The sequence below is a fragment of the Tachyglossus aculeatus genome (genome assembly GCF_015852505.1).
Source record: "Tachyglossus aculeatus isolate mTacAcu1 chromosome 12 unlocalized genomic scaffold, mTacAcu1.pri SUPER_6_unloc_2, whole genome shotgun sequence".
Classification (NCBI taxonomy): Eukaryota; Metazoa; Chordata; class Mammalia; order Monotremata; family Tachyglossidae; genus Tachyglossus; species Tachyglossus aculeatus.
The window spans coordinates 14,467,074-14,485,807 of NW_024044829.1; the positions used below are offsets into that span (position 1 = coordinate 14,467,074).

Here is an 18,734-nt window from a genome sequence, read left to right on the forward strand (position 1 = left end):
TGACTCCCACTAAACTATGCTTGGGAGAGTACAATGGTACAGAGCTGGGAGACGGGTATGCTCCCCTCAAGGAGCTCGCGGTCAAGAAGCGAACTCCTGGGCCCATCCTTTTTCCACTAAATGAGGATGGACTTGAGTTGATTCACGCTTGAGGTGGGTGAAGTGGGTTTAGAAGGCTGGGAAATGAATCGGGGAAGCTGGTTGGAGGAGGGGGGGATTTTAGCAATAAAGAATTCAGAAAGAACTGCGCTCGCTCTGATTTTCAGCCAGAAAGGGAGGGAGCTCCAAGCTAGGATGGAAACGGGAGAGTCGATCGTGAGTAACAACTAGAAAGTTGCTTTGAAAGCTGAGAAGAAGAGTTGAACGATGGCAGGGGGTGACGTGCAGTCATAGGGCGGAGAGCCTTCAAGCCGATTAAGAGTTTTTGTTCCTTGTGAAAGGCACAATTTGTCATGAGAGGAAGATGAGGAGAGGAGAGATGTAGGCTGAGCGATGCTATAGGAAAGGACTCGATGAATGATGAGGTACACTTGTGTTTGTGTGTGTACAAGTGTGAATGCAGATATGTGAGCAAATGGGATCAGTTTGGAGTATACATGGTGTTTTTTATTGTTGTTTGATTGTTTTATGGTGGTTTTAAGTGCTTATTATGTGCCAGGTACTCTACTAAGCACTAGGGTGGATACAAGCTGATCAGGCTAGACATAGTCCATGCCCCATAGGGTGCTCACAGTTGTAACCCCCGTTTTTCAGATGAGGGAACCGAGGCACAGAGACAGTTAGTAGCGGGCTCCAGGTCACAGAGCAGACAAGGAGCGAAAACAGGATTAGAATCCAGGTACTACTCTCTACCGGGCCCATTCTTTCTCCACTAAACGGATGAATTTATGTGTGAAGGCACTCCTCATTTGACTCTAAAACCACCGAGAACATTTCACAACAGTCATTAACATATCTTTATATTCTCTGACCTCGGCTATCCGCTATTCATTTCAGCTTTGGTCTCCTCAACCAAACATAACACTCCTGATCCTCATTAAGAGTGTACTACATTCCAAGTAAAGTATTAAGTGCTGAGGGAGATTCAGGACCATCTGGTAGAACACAGTCCGTGTCTCACGAGGGATTCACAGACAAAGTAGGGGGGAAAACAGATATCAGATCCTCTTTTCATTATAGAGAAAACTGAGGCGTAGAGAAATTAAGTCACTTTCTCATGGTTATGCAGCAGAGAACTGGTAGAGGTGGGATTAGAACCCAGGTCCTCTGATTCCCAGGCCTGTGTTCTTCCCAATAGCCCCCTGCTTCTACACAGTTTGAAGCTTGGTGCCCCCAATATAATGGAAGCTCCCTGGGGGCAGTGATTATATGTATTAATACCACGTCCTCTGTGGGTCCTTAGTAAATAGAACCGATCGACTTAGTCCTATTCCTTCACCCCCATCATCAATTTATCTGAATCGAAGTCTTCCCTCTTCCTGTTCAGGGAGTCAGCATCATTCCCCAGAAATGTTCAATGCCTCCACCGTGAACTCAGAGATCATTTTGAATTCAATAACACCCTCCTCTCCATGGAGAATCACCAGCGAGTGTCCTGTCAATTCCTTCACTCATCCCATCAATGGACTCTAACTTTGGCTCTTCTCTCATCACATGCAGAAAGTCAGGGCTGCCTCCCCAAAATGCCCAATGTCTTCACGGTGAAGGAATTTCTCCTGCTGGGTTTCTCGGAGGTCCGGGAGCTGCAGCTGGTCCACGCCCCCATGTACTTCTTCCTCAGGAACCTGTCCGTCGCCGACATCTGCTACATCTCCATCACCGTCCCCAAGTCTGCTGTCATCTCCCTGACCGATCGTACAGCCATCTCCCTCCTGGGCTGTGCTGCCCAGGTCTTCTCAGTGGACATGTTTTGTAGTTCAGAGGTGTTCCTCCTCACGGCGATGTCCTACGACCGCTACGCCGCCATCTGCCTCCCCCTGCGCTACGAGCTCATCATGACCGACACGGCCTGTGGAAAAATGGCGGCCGCCTCCTGGCTCATCGGGGTGATTTTTGGGGTGTTGTATTCAGCCTCGACTTTCTCCCTGAGCTTCTGCGGGTCCAACATCATCCAGCAGTTCTTCTGTGACATGCCCTCACTGCTGAAGATCTCCTGCTCTGAGGATCACGTCATCAGCAATGTGAGCATCATCGGTGGGGCAGCTTTAGTTGTCGTCTGCCTGGTCTTCATCGTCGTCTCATACGTGCGCATCTTCCAGGCAGTGCTGAGGATGCCGGCCGCCGAGAGCCTGGCCAAAGCCTTCTCCACCTGCCTGCCTCACCTCGCTGTTGTCATCGTCTTCCTCTTGACCGGAACTTTCACCAACATCAAGCCCGTGTCAGACTCCCCCTCGAGCCTGGACCTCCTGTTGTCCATATCCTACACCGTGATGCCTCCCGCCCTGAACCCTCTCATCTACAGCCTGAGGAACCGGGACATGAAGGCCGCCCTGGGGAGAGTCCTAAAGGGGAGACTCCTCCTCCCTCTTCTAAGGGACAAAACGGCTCTTTCCTTTTGCTGACTATCCCGTTCCTCATCAGGATTCTGACCGTGGGGGTAGCCATATAAAGAGCTTTCCAAAGACAAAGTCCGGCGTCTGAGGATTTGTCAATGTCTGGGATGGAAGCTGATAAGCCGGGTGTGACTTTAAGCCCGGTGTGGGCACGGATTGTCTCTCTTTATTCTGAATGGTACTTTCCAAACGCTTAGTAGGGTGCTCTGCTCGCGGTAAGCACTCGATAAATATGAGTGATGAATGAATGAATGAATGACAAGTGATTGTTTGGGCAACACCATGGTGTAGTGGAATGAGCGTGTGGCTGGGCGTCATGAGCTTAGAAATGTCTGCCCAGTTCTGCCACGGGCCTGCTGTATCACCTTGGTTCAGGTACGTAACCCCTCTGGGTCTCGCTGTAAAATCGGCATTCAATATGCGCTCTCTCTTTGTCTTTCAATCTGAGCCCCCGCGGGTCAGGAAACGTCTCCCATATGATTTGTTGGTTTCTACTCTGACACTTGGCAGTCGTTTTGTAAGGAAATTCTTAATAAATTCTGATCCAGTTTGCTAGTATCCACTCCAACACATAATAAACACTTATCAAATACCACTATCCTGATTATTGTTATCATTATTATTAAGGATGGGGAGGGGGGCTTTTTACACAGGCCCAGACCGAGACAATTAAGCACCCTGAGACAAGGAAGCATGGGGAAGCAGCATAGCCCAGTTGATAGAGCATGGACCTGGGCGTCAGAGGGCCTGGGTTCGAATTCTGCCTCCACCGCTTGTCTGCCATGTGACCTTTGGCAAGTCATTTCACTTCTTGCCTCAACTACCTCATCTGTAAAATGGGGATTAAGACTGGAAGTCCTATGTTGGACAGGAACTGGTCCAACCTGGCTAGCTTTCGGTGACTTTAGTGCTTAGAGCGGTCCCTAGAAAATAGGAAACATTTACCATGTACCATTATGAAAAAATGTATCGGGGAAGGTCCCGTGGATTTCATAGAGTTTCGAGAAGGAGTGTGGAAGATGGGAAGCCCCGAGGGCTGGTGGATATGAAGGGAGAGGGAATTCCCAGCGAGGGAAAGGTGGTGAGGTAGGGGTCTGAGTCAGGGGAGTTGGGAACGGGCACAGTGAGAGGGTGAGCTTGGGAGGGATGGAGAATACAGATAGAAATTCGGTAGGGGAAGATAATGCGCATCCATCAATCGATCTTATTTACTGAGTGCTTACTACGTGCAGACCTTGGTAGTAAGTGCTTGGGAGAGTACGATATAACAATGTAACAAGGTTGGTAGCCACATTTCCTGCCCATGATGAGCTTCCAGTCTAGAGGGGATTGTCAAAGTTGGATTGCTGCAGATTTCAGATTCATTCATTCATTCAATCGTATTTATTCATTCATTCAATCGTATTTATTGAGCGCTTACTGCGTGCAGAGCACTGCATTAAGCACTTGGGAAGAACAAGTTGGCAACATAGAGAGACGGTCCCTACCCATCGATGGGCTCACAGTCTAGAAGGGGTCCCAAGCCCTGGCGTGGGAGGAAACTCCAATCCTCAGAGCATAACCAGAATGCTATTAATAATCTATTTACTTTATTAATGATATGTATATATCTATAATTCAGTTTATCTACTTAGATGGTATTGACGCCTGTCTACTTGTTTTGTTTCATTGTCCGGCTCCCCCTTCTAGACCGTGAGCCCGTTGTTGTGTAGGGATGGTCTCTGTTGCCGAATTGTACTTTTCCAGCGCTTAGTACAGTGCTCTACACACAGTAAGCACTCAGTAAATAAGATTGAATGAATGAACGAATGAATCACAGAAAGGGAATGATGATTAGTCTGTTGAAGGAGTCCCAGAGTGGGAACCACACGGGAATGGGTAGTTATTTAGGTTGTGAGGGCCGGGACCACAGGGAGAGCACGATCCCGGCCTTCCGAGAGTCCCGAAAGGCCGGCCGTCTCAGCGGAGCCCCGGGTCCGTCCTCCCACGGGGAATCTCCCAGGCAATAACCCGCCGTCGTCTGAGAGGACGGCGCAGCCAGCCGGAGAGCGGAGAGGGGGAGGGAGGATTCTGACAGCTCCCATCACTCGCCCAGACCTTCCTGTCATCCCCATCTGCCTCCAGGACTGACAAGATGGAGTGAGCTTCTCTCTCAGCAGAGTTCGATGCTCCCTAGCCCAGGACGGGCCCAGTGAGTCCGGAGAGGAGCCGGGGAAAGCTGAGGGAAATTGCAATAGGGAACTGGGATGAGCAGGGTCAGAATCACCATTTCTCTAAATCAGAAGCAGTGTCGCTTAGTGGAAAGAGAGTCAAGAGGATCTGGGCTCTAATTCATTCATTCAATCGTATTTCTTGAGCGCTTACTGTGTGCAGAGCATGTACTGAGCACTTGGAAAGTACAATTCAGCAACAGATAGAGACAATCCCTATTCAACAACGGGCTCACAGTCTAGAAGGGGGAGACAGTCCACAAAACAAAATAAGCAGACAGGCATCAGGGCTTTGAACAGGGGAAGAGAGCTAGTTTGGAGGAGACGTGGGCATGTTTGAAGGCAGAGGGGGAATGCTCTATCCACTTTATCACATCACAACACATTCCCTGGCCCTCCTAGAAGAACAAAAAATGAATGGAAAGATGAATGTACAATTATTGCATGCCATTTTACCGATGAGGAACCTGAGGCCAGAGAAGTGAAGCACTTTGCCCAAGGTCCCACAAGCAGCAAAAGGACAGAGGCAGGATTAGGACCCAAGTCCTCTGACTCCCACTAAACTATGCTTGGGAGAGTACAATGGAACAGAGCTGGGAGATGTGTATGCTCCCCTCAAGGAGCTCATGGTCAAGAAGCGAACTCCTGGGCCCATCCTTTTTCCACTAAATGAGGATAGACTTGTGTTGATGCATGCTTGAGTCGGGTGAAGTGGGTTTAGAGGGCTGGGAAATGAATCGGGGAAGCTGGCTGGAGGAGGAGGGGATTTTAGCAGCAAAGAATTCAGAAAGAACTGTGCTTTCTCTGATTTTGAGCCAGAAAGGGATGGAGCTCCAAGCTAGGATGGAAACGGGAGAGTCGATCGTGAGTAACAGCTAGAAAGTTGCTTTGAGAGCTGAGAAGACGAGTTGAATGATGGCAGGGGGTGAAGTGCAATCATAGGGCGGAGAGCCTTCAAGCCGATTAAGAGTTTTTGTTCCTTGTGAAAAGACACAATTTGTCATGAGAGGAGGATGAGGAGAGGAGAGATGTAGGCTGAGCGATGCTATAGGAAAGGATCGATGAATGATGTGGTACACTTGTGTTTGTGTGTGTACAAGTGTGAATGCAGATATGTGAGCAAATGGGATCGGTTTGGAGTATACGTGGTTTTTTGTTGTTGTTATTTGTTTGTTTTACGGTGTTTTTAAGTGCTCATTATGTGCCAGGTACTGTACTAAGCACTGGGCTGGATACAAGGTGATCAGGTTGGACACAGTCCATGCCGCATAGGGTGCTCACAGTGGTAACCCCCGTTTTTCCGAAGAGGTAACCGAGGCACAGAGATGATAAGCGACGGGCCCCAGGTCACACAGCAGACAAGGAGCGAAGACAGGATTAGAATCCAGGTCCTACTCTCTACCAGGCCCATAATTTCTCCACTAAATGGATGAATTTATTCATTCATTCATTCAATTGTATTTATTGAGCGCTTACTATGTGCAGAGCACTGTACTAAGCACTTGGGAAGCAAAAGTTGGCAGCATATAGAGACGGTCCCTACCCAACCGCAGGCTCACAGTCTAGAAGGGGGAGACAGAGAACAAAACAAAACATATTAGGAAAATAAAATGAATAGAATAAATATGTACAAATAAAATAAATAGAGTAATAAATACGTACAAATATATACATATATACAGGTGCTATGGGGCGAGGAAGGAGGTAAGGCGGGGGGATGGGGAGGGGGAGGAGGGGGAGAGGAAGGAGTGGGCTAAGTCTGGGAGGAGGAGGCTCACACAATCTATTTATGAAGGCACTTCCCGTTTGACTCTAAAACCACCAAAAACATTTCACAACAGTCACGAACATATCTTTATGCTCTCAGACCTCTGCTATCTGCTATTCATTTTAGTTTTGGTCTCCTCAACCAAAATAATACTCTTGATATTTATTAAGCGCTTACTACGTTCCAAGCAACGTATTAAGTGCCAGCATTTACTTCAGGGAGATTCAGGGAATTCAGGGAGATTCAGGACCATCCGTTAGAACACAGTCCGTGTCTCATGAGGGATTCACAGACTAAGTAGGAGGGAAACTAGATATCGAATCCTCATTTTACTAGTGAGAAAACTAAGGTGTAGAGAAATTAAGTCACCTTCCCATGGCTATACAGCAGAGAACTGGTAGAGGTGGGATTAGGACCCAGGTCCTCTGATTCCCAGGCCTGTGTTCTTCCCAATAGCCCCCTGCTTCTACACAGTTCGAAGCGTGGTGCCTCCAATAGAATGGAAGCTCCCTGGGGACAGTGATTATATGTATTAATACCACGTTCTCTGTAGGTCCTTTATAAATAGAACCGATCGACTTAGTCCGATTCCTTCACCCCCAAAATGAATGTCTATGACTTGAAGTCTTCCCTCATCCTGTGCAGGGAGTCGACATCATTCCCCAGAAATGCTCCGTGCCTCCACCGTGAACTCAGAGATCATTTTGAATTCACTAACTCCCTCTTCTCCATGGAGAATCACGAGTGAGTGTCCTGTCAATTCCTTCACTCATCCCATCGATGGACTCTAACTTTGGCTCTTCTCTCATCACATGCAGAAAGTCAGTGCTGCCTCCCCAAAATGCCCAACGTCTCCACGGTGAAGGAATTCCTCCTGCTGAGTTTCTCGGAGGTCCGGGAGCTGCAGCTGGTCCATGCCGCGCTGTTCCTCCTGGTCTACCTGGCGGCCCTGACGGGGAATCTCCTCATCGTCGCCGTCACCGCCTTCGACCGGTGCCTCCGCACCCCCATGTACTTCTTCCTCAGGAACCTGTCCCTCATCGACCTCTGCTACATCTCCGTCACCGTCCCCAAGTCTGCCGTCATCTCCCTGACCGATCGTAGAGCCATCTCCCTCCCGGGCTGTGCCGCCCAGGTCTTCTCGGTGATCATGTTTGGTGGTTCAGTGATGTTCCTCCTCACGGCAATGTCCTACGACCGCTACGCCGCCATATGCCTCCCCCTGCGTTATGAGCTCATCATGACCAACACGGCCTGTGGAAAGATGGCTGCCGCCTCCTGGCTCACTGGGGTGATGTTTGGGGTCTTGTATTCATCTTCAACTTTCTCCCTGAGCTACTGCGGGTCCAACATCATCCAGCAGTTCTTTTGTGACATCTCCTCCCTGCTGAAGATCTCCTGCTCCAAGGACCACGTCGTCGTTGACGTGACCGTCTCCTGTGGGGTAGCTGTAGTTGTCACCTGCTTGGTCTCCATCATCGTCTCGTACGTGTACATCTTCCGGGCCGTGCTGAGGATGCCGGCCAAAGAGAGCCGGGCCAAAGCCATCTCCACCTGCCAGCCTCACCTCGCCGTCGTCACCATCTTCCTCGTGACCGGAACTTTCACCTACGTCAAGCCCGTGTCAGACTCCCCCTCGACCCTAGACCTCCTGTTGTCCGTATCCTACACCGTGGTGCCCCCCGCCCTGAACCCCCTCATCTACAGCCTGAGGAACCGGGACATGAAGGCCGCCCTGGGGAGAGCCCTAAAGGGGAGACTCCTCCTCCCTCTTCTAAGGGACAAAACGGCTCTTTCCTTTTGCTGACTATCCCATTCCTCATCAGGATTCCAATGGGGTAGCCATATAAAGAGCTGCCCAAAGAGGAAGTCCGGCATCTGAGGACTTGTCAACGTCTGGGACTGAGTCTGATAAGCCGGATGTGACTGTAAGTCCGGTATGGGCAGGGATTGTCTCACTTTGTTCTGAATGCTACTTTCCGAGCGCTTAGTACGGTGATCTGCTCGCGGTAAGCACTCAATAAATATGACTGAATGAATGAATGACTGACAAGTGATTGTTTGGGCGACACCATGGTTCAGTGGAATGAGCGTGTGGCTGGGCGTCATGAGATTAGAAATGTCTGCCCGGTTCTGCCACGGGCCTGCTGTATCACCTTGGTTCAGCTCCGTAACCCCTCTTGGTCTCGCTGTAAAATCGGGGTTAAATATATGCTCTCTCTTTCTCTTACAATCTGAGCCCCCGTGGGTCAGGAAACGTGTCCGATCTGATTAATTCATTTCTACTCCGGCACTTGGCGGTCTTTTGCAAATCAATTGTTCATAAATTCAATAATGATAATGTTGATACTACTACTGAGAACAACAGTAATTCTATGAATTTTCAGATCACTCTTGATGGTGATGAAAAGCAGAAAATCGGAGGGTGACAAGGGAGACGGGACGCAATCGTGGAAACCTTTCCGCACATTTGACTGCCTGTTTACTTGTTTTGATGCCTGTCTCCCCGCTTCTAGACTGTGAATCTGTAGACAGATACAGATCCCATCCAACCGCTCAGATCCATCTCCTCTCATCCAACCATCTATAATAATAATGATGGTGGCATTTATTAAGCGCTTACTATGTGCAAAGCACTGTTCTAAGCGCTATATGTTGCCAACCTGTACTTCCCAAGCGCTTAGTACAGTGCTCTGCACACAGTAAGCACTCAATAAATACGATTGAATGAATGAATGAATGAGGAGGTTACAAAGTGATTAGGTTGTCCCACAGGGGGTTCACAGTCTTCATTCCCATTTTACAGATGAGGTAACTGTGGCACAGAGAAGTTAAGTGACTTGCCCAAAGTCACACAGCTGACAAGTGGCAGAGCCGGGATTTGAGCCCATGACCTCTGACTCCAAAGCCCAGGCTGTTTCCACTGAGCCACGCTACTTCTCTGAATCTATCCATTCATCCATCCAGTAGTCCATCACCGCAATTTATCGAGCACATCTTGTGCTCCAAGTGCAGTGGCCTGCTTTTTGGGGACTTCGTGACCTTTCCCACCCAGAAGACGAAGGGGAGGTGGAAGCCGGGGCCCCTCAGACCCACGCTGCCCCAGTGAGAGGGACTTTGGTGGAGGGACCGGGAAAGATAAGGAGACGGATGGAAGAGTCGGATTTTGGTGGAGGGACCGGGAAAGACAAGGAGGCGGATGGAAGAGTCGGAGTCAGTCTGGGGAGATTCTCACACACGGGAAATATGTCGGGGTTCAGAACAGGGCCACGTCCCGCGACCGAGCGGGGGCTTGTCCACTGTAGTGACCCCAAACATCACAAGCCCCTCCATCCTGATTGGCTTGTATCCACCCCAGTGCTCAGTACAGTGCCGGGCTCATAGTAAGAGAATAACAAATACCATTATTATTATTATTATTATCCACTGCCCAACCATGACTACCGGGCAGCCGCCTGCTGGGTTTTGGCACTGTGGCCCAGCCTTGGCAGTTTGGATAATAATAATAAGAATAAGAATAATAATAAGAATAATAATAATGGCAGTTGTTAAGTGCTTACTATGTGCAAAGCACTGTTCTAAACGCTGGAGGGGTTTATTTTACTTGTACATATCTATTCTATTTATTTTATTTTGTTAGTATGTTTGGTTTTGTTCTCTGTCTCCCCCTTTTAGACTGTGAGCCCACTGCTGGGTAGGGACTGTCTCTATATGTTACCAACTTGTGCTTCCCAAGCGCTTAGTACGGTGCTCTGCACACAGTAAGGGCTCAATAAATACGATTGATGATGATGGAGGGGGATACAAGGTGATTAGCTTGTCCCACGGGGGGCTCACGGTCTTAAACCCCATTTTACAGATGAGGCTCAGAGAAGTGAAGTGACTATCAATCAATCAATCAATCAATCATATTTATTGAGCACTTACTGTGTACAGAGCACTGTACTAAGCGCTTGGGAAGTACAAGCTGGCAACATATAGAGACTGTTCCTACCCAACAGTGGGCTCACAGTCTAAAAGGGGAAGACAGAGAACAAAACCAAACATACTAACAAAATAAAATAAATAGACTAGATATGTACAAGTAAAATAAATAGAGTAATAAATATGTACAAACATATATACTATTCCAAGGTCACCCAGCAGACACGTGGCCGAGCCGGAATTAGAACCCATGACCTCTGACGCCCAAGCTCTTTAAACTGAGCCACACTGCTTCCCAAGCGCTCTGAGGGTGCTCTGCACATAGTAAGTGCTCACTCAAACGATTGATTGAATGAATAAATGGCTCTTAGGCCCGTGCTGTTTTCACTGGACTTCACCAGTCACAGCGCTGATAACACGTTCACTCTCAGAAAGGAAAAGTAGCAAGTCGGACAGAAAACCTTTATTCCGAAGAAGACATCGATACTAAGGAATGCGACACAAGGAGGGAATTTTTCCACATCCCGTGAGACTGATAGATTTTGGAGAGTTTCAGTTGCCTGGGAAGGAAAAAATACTTTTGTTAATTGTGAAGGTTAAATGACTTACCCAAGAGAAGCAGCGTGGCTCAGTGGAAAGAGCCCGGGCTTTGGAGTCAGAGGTCACGGTTTCAAATCCCGGCTCCGCCAATTGTCAGCTGTGTGACTTTGGGCAACTCACTTAACTTCTCTGGGCTTCAGTTACCTCATCTGGAAAATGGGGATTAAGACTGTGAGCCCCATGTGGGACAGCCTGATCACCTTGTAATCTCCCCAGCGCTTAGAACAGTGCTTTGCACATAGTAAGCGCTTAATAAATGCCATAAAAAAGTCACTTCATTTCTCTATGGTTTCAGTTCCCTCTTTTGTAAAATGGGGATGAAGATTGAGTCCCTCGTGGGATATAAACTTGGTCCAACCTGGTGGCTTGTATCGACCCCAGCACAATGCCCTCTGAGGCGGGATTGTCCATCACACACTGATCTTATCATACGTCCCTCCGGACCCTGAGAAAGCCTCCTTTCAGCCGGAAGAGACAACTGTTCACGTACACCCCTCTGTAGGGTGTCTTAGTCTTAGGGTGTCTATTATTATGGATGGATGGATGGGTGAATGGATTGATGGATGGATGGATGGATGGATGGATGGATGGATGGATGGATGGATGGACAGACAGATGGGTAAACTGACACACAGATGGATGGATGGAAGGTTGAACGGATGGATGGATGGATGAACACAGTAAGTGCTCAATAAATACGATTGAATGAATGAATGAATGAACGAATGGATTCGAGGCAAGGATTTGATCAGTCAAATTCATTCATTCATTGGTTCCATCGCATTTATTGAGCGCTTAGGGTGTGCAAAGCACTTTCTAAATGCTCGGAAAGTACAATTCAGCCACAAATAGAGATAATCCCTGCCCACAACGGGCTCCCAGTCTAGAATGGGGGAGACAGGCATCAAAACAAGTAAACAGGCAATCAAATGCGGGGAAAAGTTTCCATGATTGTGTCCTTTCTCCCTTGTCACCCTCCGATTTTCTGATTTTCGTAACCACCAAGAGCGATCTTAAAATTCATAGAATTACTGTTATTCTCAGTAGTAGTATCGACATGATTATTATTGAATTTATGAAGAATTTATTTGCAAAACACTGCCAAGTGCCGGAGTAGACAAAAACTAATCAGATCGGACACGTTTCCTGACCCACGGGGGCTCAGATTGTAAGAGAAAGAGAGGGCACATACTGAACCCCGATTTTACAGCGAGACCCAGAGAGGTTACGTTGCTGATCCAAGGTGATACAGCCGGCCAGTGGCGGAATCGGGCAGACCTTTCAAATCTCATGACTCCCAGCTCATTCCGCTAAGCCACGATGCTGCCCAAACAATCACTTGCCAGTCATTCATTCCATCATATTTATTGAGTGCTCACCGAGTGCAGAGCACCGTACTAAGCGCTTGGAAAGTACCATTCAGGATAAAGAGAGACAATCCCTCACCACGCCGGGCTTACAGTCATACGCGGCTTATCAGCCTCCATCCCCGACATTGAGAAATCCTCAGACGCTGGACTTTCTCTTTGGACACCTCTTTATATGGCTACCCTCAAAGTCAGAACCCTGATGAGGAATGAGATAGTCAGCAAAAGGAAACAGACATTTTGTCCCTTAGAAGAGGGAGGAGGAACCTCCCCTTTAGGACTCTCCCCAGGGCGGCCTTCATGTCCCGGTTCCTCAGGCTGTAGATGAGGGGGTTAAAGGCGGGAGGCACCACGGTATAGAAAACGGGCACCAGCAGGTCCAGGGTCAAAGGAGAGTCTGACACGGGCTTAACGTAGTCAACCGTCGCAGCCGAGAAGAAGACCGTGACGACGGCGAGGTGAGGCAGGCAGGTGGAGAAGGCTTTGGCCCGGCTCTCGGTCGCCGGCATCCTCAGCACGGCCCGGAAGATGCGCACATACGAGATGATGATGACAATGAAGCAAACGACACCAAAAGCTACCCCACCGGTGACGCTCACATCGATGACGATGTGCTCCTTGGAGCAGGAGATCTTCAACAGAGAGGGGATGTCACAGAAGAACTTCTGGACGAGGTTGGACCCACAAAAGCTCAGGGATAGAGTCAAAGCTGAATACAAGACCGCAGACATCACACCGGTGAGCCAGGAGGCGGCTGCCATCTTTCCACAGGCCGTGTTGGTCATGATGAGCTCGTAGCGCAGGGGGAGGCAGATGGCTGCGTAGCGGTCATGAGACATCGCCATGAGGAGGAACAGCTCGGACCCGGCAAACAGGGCCACCAAGAAGAGCTGGGTGGCACAGCCCAGGAAGGAGATGGATCTCCTGTCGGTCAGGGAGTCGTGGATGGATTTGGGGACGGTGACGGAGATGTAGCAGACGTCGAGGACGGACAGGTTCCTGAGGAAAAAGTACATGGGGGTGTGGAGGCGCCGGTCCAGGACGGTGACGGCGACGATGAGGAAATTCCCCGTCAGGGCCGCCAGGTAGACCAGGAGGAACAGCGCGGCGTGGACCAGCTGCAGCTCCCGGACCTCCGAGAAACTCAGCAGGAGGAATTCCTTCACCGTGGAGACGTTGGGCATTTTGGGGAGGCAGCATTGACTTTCTGCAGTGTATGAGGGAAGAGCCATAGTTAGAGTCCATCGATGGGATGAGTGAAGGAATTGACAGGACACTTGCTCGTGATTCTCTATGGAGAGGAGGGAGTTATTAAATTCAGAATGATCTCTTAGTTCACGGTGGAGGCACTGAACGTTTCTGGGGAATGATGTCGACTCCCTGCACAGGAAGAGGGAAGACTTCAATTCAGAGGCATTGATGTTGGGGGTGAAGGAATAGGACTAAGTCGATCGGTTCTATTTATTGTGGACCTACAGAGGACGTGGTATTAATACATATAATCACTCCCCCCGGGGAACTTCCATTCTATTGGAGGCACCAAGCTTCCAACTGTGTAGAAGCAGGGGGCTATTGGGAAGAACACAGGCCTGAGAGTCCGAGGACCTGGGTTCTAATCCCACCTCTACCAGTTCTTTGCTGCAAAGCCATGAGAAAGTGACTTAATTTCTCTACGCCTCAGTTTTCTCAATAGTAAAAAGAGGATTCGATATCTGTTTTCTCTCCTACTTAGTCTGTGAATCCCTCGTGAGACACGGGCTGTGTTCTACCACAGGGTCCTGAATCTCCCCCAGCACTTAATACTCTGCTTGGAATGCAGTTAGCACTTAATAAATATCAAGAGTATTATTTTCGGTTGAGGAGACCGAAACTAAAATGAATAGTGGATAGGAGAGGTCAGAGAACTTAAAGATATGAACATGACTGTAGTGAATTTTTTTTTGATGGTTTTAGAGTCAAACAAGAAGAGCCTTTCTACATAAATTCATCCATTTAGTGGCGAGAGAATGAGCTGGTAGACAGAAGGCCCTGGATTCTAACCCTGTCTCCGCCTCTTGTCCGCTGTATGACCTGGGGCCAGTCGCTTACCTTCTCTGTGCCTCAGTAGTTACCTCATCTGTAAATTGGGGATTTTGACTGAAAGCACCATGTGGGGCATGGACTGTGTCCAACCGGATGAGCTTGTATCCACCCTAGTGTTTAGTACAGTACCTGGCATATAACAAGCACTTAATGATATCATATAACAAACAACAAAAATAAAACCCACATATACACCAAGCTGATTCCATTTGACGACATATCTGCATTCCCACATGTACACACACAAACACAAGCATAGTTCATCAAGTCCTTTCCTAAAGCATCGCTCAACCTACATCTGTCCTTTCCTCAACCTCCCCTCAGGACAAGTTGTGTCTTTTCACAAGCAACAAAAACTCACGATCGGCTTGAAGGCTCCCTGCCATTCCTTTCCATCGTTCAACACGTCTCCTCAGCTCTCACAGCAACTTTCTAGTAGTTACTCGCGATCGACTCTCCCGTTCCCATCCTAGCCTGGAACTCCCTCTCTTATCCACTCAAAATCAGAGAGGGCACAGTTCTTTCCGAATTCTGAGCACCGCTAAAATCCCCCCCTCCTCCAAACAGCTTCCCCGATTCATTTCCCAGCCCTCTAATCCGACTTGACCTAACTCAAGTGCGAATCAACTCATTTCCATCCACATTTAGTGGAAAAAGCACGGGCCCAGGAGTTCTCTTGACTGTGAGCTCCTTGAGGGGAGCATACACATCTCCCTAGCTCTGTTCTATTGGACTCTCCCAAACATAGCTCAGCGGGAGTCAGCGGACTTGGGTTCTAATCCTGCCTCTGTCCCTTTGCTGCTGTGGGACCTTGGACAAGTCGTTCACCTCTCTGGGCCACAGTTTCCTCATCTGTAAAATGGCGCCCAATAATTGCATATTCATCTTTCCTTCTAGGAGGGGCAGGAAATGTGTCTGTAATGGTGCTCTAAAGCGGATAGAGCAGGGCTTGGGAATCAGAAGGACCTGGGTTCTAATTCCGGCTCCACCTCATGTCTGCTTGTGTGACCATGGCTAAGCCATTTCACTTCTCTGAACCTCAGTTACCTCATCTGTAAAATGGGGGTTAAGACTGTGAGCCCCATGTGGAACAAGGACCGTATCCAACCTGCTTAACGTGTATCTACCCCAGCGCTTAGGACAGTGCTTGGGATAGAGTAAGAGCTTAACAAGTACTACCCTCATTATTATTACTCTTCACGTGCTTAGTGCACACAATAAGCCCTCAATCAATACGATTCAAGATTAACCGATCGATAATAAATTATACCGTGTCAACATAGCCCAGTTGGCTGGAAAGTTCTTGAGGGCAGGGATTCCAGCCTTTCCCACTATTTATCTTCTCCCAACATTTGGGAAGAACCCTTACAGGGAGGAATTGCTGATAGTGCAGTGGTTGTCCAAAGCTGGCCACACTCTCTCAGCTCTGCCTGTCATTGACCCTCTGCAAGAGATTCTGGGACCCACTGAAGGCCAAAGCGACTGTCGACAGCGCTGACGTTGTCATGGAGCACTGCAGCCCGGCAGATAGTTGGCATGGTAGCGAGGTTTGAGGAGGAAGGAGGAGAGAGGTGTGACGGTTGGGGGTTACTGAACTGGAAAACCCCTCCCCTCCTGCCCCGTTGGGGTCCGCAGCCCTGGCCCGAACCCTAACTTCGGCCCCAGACTGGCTCCATCTCTTCCATCCCCATCCTCATCCCCCCCACCCCTCCATCCACTCACTCCCGGTCACTGTCACCAGGGCAGCGTGGGGCTGGGGGTCGCCGACCTCTTCAGGACTGGTCTGGTCCCTTCTTTCCCCTCAGACTCCTGGGTTCGGTCAGCCAGGAAGGAGCAGAGTGGAGCCCTGTATCTCTCTCTGCTCTGCCTCAGACCCTGACAAGCTCTCCAGACGGGCCCTCGTCACTGTAGATAAAGCAGGAGCTTTATCCCTGGAGGATGGCTCGGAGCCCTGCCAAGGGAACCTCGTGACGTGAACGAGCCAAACACCCTCTGGTCATGTGGTTCTTGAAGCTTCTGGGAGACGAGAGCCCAGTCCCTGCACCGTCAGTGATGGTGCCGGCCCTCGGGGTTTCTACGGAGACAGTGGCATCACCATCCCAGCGTCCCAACAGTTCCTGTTTTCAATGACCGTTTTAGCCACTGTGAATCGTTTTACCTTTGTCTAATTCCCAACCTGAGACACTCAATCTGTCAATCAGCCCACTGTAACTTTTTCTTCTGGCCTTTTTCAAGCGCTTACTGTATGTCAGGCACTATGCTAAGTGCTGGAGTAATTATAAGCTAATCAGATTGGACAAAGTCCGTGTCCCCAGTGGGGCTCACATCTCAATCCCCGTTTTACAGATGAGGGAACTGAGGCACGGAGAAGCTAAGTGATCTTGCCCAAGGTCACACAGCAGACACGTGGTGAAGCCGGGATCAGAACCCGTGTCCGTTTAAATCCCAGGCCCATGTTCCACCCACTAGTCCACATTACGTCTTCTGACTTGTCCCGATTGTTGAAGCTCTGCTCACACTGACAATATAAACTATACTCCTGATTCAAGCGTTCATCCTCTTTCTCATCTTTCCCTTCTCTATTTCCTCCTCTACGCAATTTTTTCTGTGTCTAGCTACCCCCATTAGATCATAATCTCCCGGAGAGCAGGAACAAGGCAATTTTATCTCTTTTCAACTCTCCTGAGAGCTTACTACAGTGCTCTGCACCCAGGATGTGGTCAATAAGTACCACTGATAATAATAATAGTAATAATTATGGTCTTTGTTAATTGCTTACTATGTGCCAAGCACTGTTATGAGTTCTGGAGCAAATACAGGGTAATCAGGTTGGACACAGTCCCCACCGCACATGGGGCTCACAGTCTCAATCCCCATTTTACGGATGAGGGAACTGAGGCCCAGAGAAGTGAAGTTACTTGCCCAAGGTCACACGGCAGACAAGTGGCAGAACCGGGATTAGAACCCGCGACCTCTGACTCCCAAGCCCGTGCTCTGGATGGATGGATGGATGGATAGATGAAAGGATGGATTGCTGAGAGAGGACGGATTTGACAAGACAGATGCAGCTGCAGTCAACCTTTCTTCCCTTCTCCCATACCACTTCCCATTTTCCAACTTTCGTTCCCACCCCCAGAGTCATGCTAAAGAGCGTATCGTTATATTTTCATAGTCATTACTAATACTGATATCATTATCGTATTTATTAAAAAGTCTTCTGCCTAAATCGTTTCACTTGCTGGAGTAGAAACCAAAGAATCAGTTTGGACACAATTTCTGTCCCACAGGGGCTCAGAGTGTAAGAGGAAGAGAGATCCTAGGGATGTTAAGTCACTGCCCCTAGGCCACAAAGCAAGCCAGTAGCAGGGTGGGCATCAGAACTCAAGCCTCAATCAATCAATCAATCAATCCTATTTATTGAGCACTTACTCTGGACCCAGCACTGTACTAAGCACTTGGAAAACTTCAATATAACAGAGTTAGTAGACGCGTTACCCGCCCAAAATGAGTTTACAGTTAGAGTAATTCTTATTCCTTTAGGTCATGATAAGATTAAAAAATATTATGGCATCTGTTCATTCGTTCATTCATTCAATCGTATTTATTGAACGCTTACTGTGTGCAGAGCACTGTACTAAGCGCTTGGGAAGTACAAGTTGGCAACATAGAGAGACGGTCCCTACCCAACAGCGGGCTCACGGTCTAGAAGTCTAGAATCTGTTAAACGCTTGTCATGTACCAAGCACTTTTCTAAGCACTGGGGTAGATACAAGATAATCGAGTCGTCCCACGTGGGGCTGACGGTCTTATTCCCCATTTTACAGATGAGATAACTGAGTCCCTTCTAAACTGTGAGCCCGTTGTTGGGTAGGGACCGTCTCTATAAGTTGCCAACTTGTACTTCCCAAGCGCTTAGTACAGGGCTCTGCACAGAGTAAGCACTCAATAAATACGATTGAATGAATGAACTGAGGCACGGAGAGGTTAAGAGACTCACCCAAGGTCACACAGAAGATAAAAGTGGCAGAGCAGGGATTAGAACCGCCCCTAAACTGGTTTTACTATACTAAGCGCTTGGGAGAATTCGGTACAACAGAGTTGTTAAACGCATTCCCTGCCCACAGTGAGCTAACAGTCTCCAGGGCCTCCCCTTCCTTTAGGCCGCGATGCCTCCCCGAAACCGGATTGTCAGTCCTACTTCCGTCTTAGCCGCCTCCCTCCTAGACTTTGA

The 18,734-nt window shown here is 48.8% G+C and overlaps 1 protein-coding gene across 1 annotated transcript; it reads right to left on the reverse strand.

Moving 5' to 3' along the window:
* Positions 1 to 12,651: 12,651 nt before the first annotated feature.
* Positions 12,652 to 13,605, reverse strand: LOC119921254 (olfactory receptor 14A16-like; the record flags this gene model as incomplete). Its single annotated transcript, XM_038741576.1, has 1 exon — positions 12,652 to 13,605. A coding segment is annotated over exon 1 (954 nt), but the record flags the coding sequence as incomplete, so codon positions are not given.
* Positions 13,606 to 18,734: the final 5,129 nt, after the last annotated feature.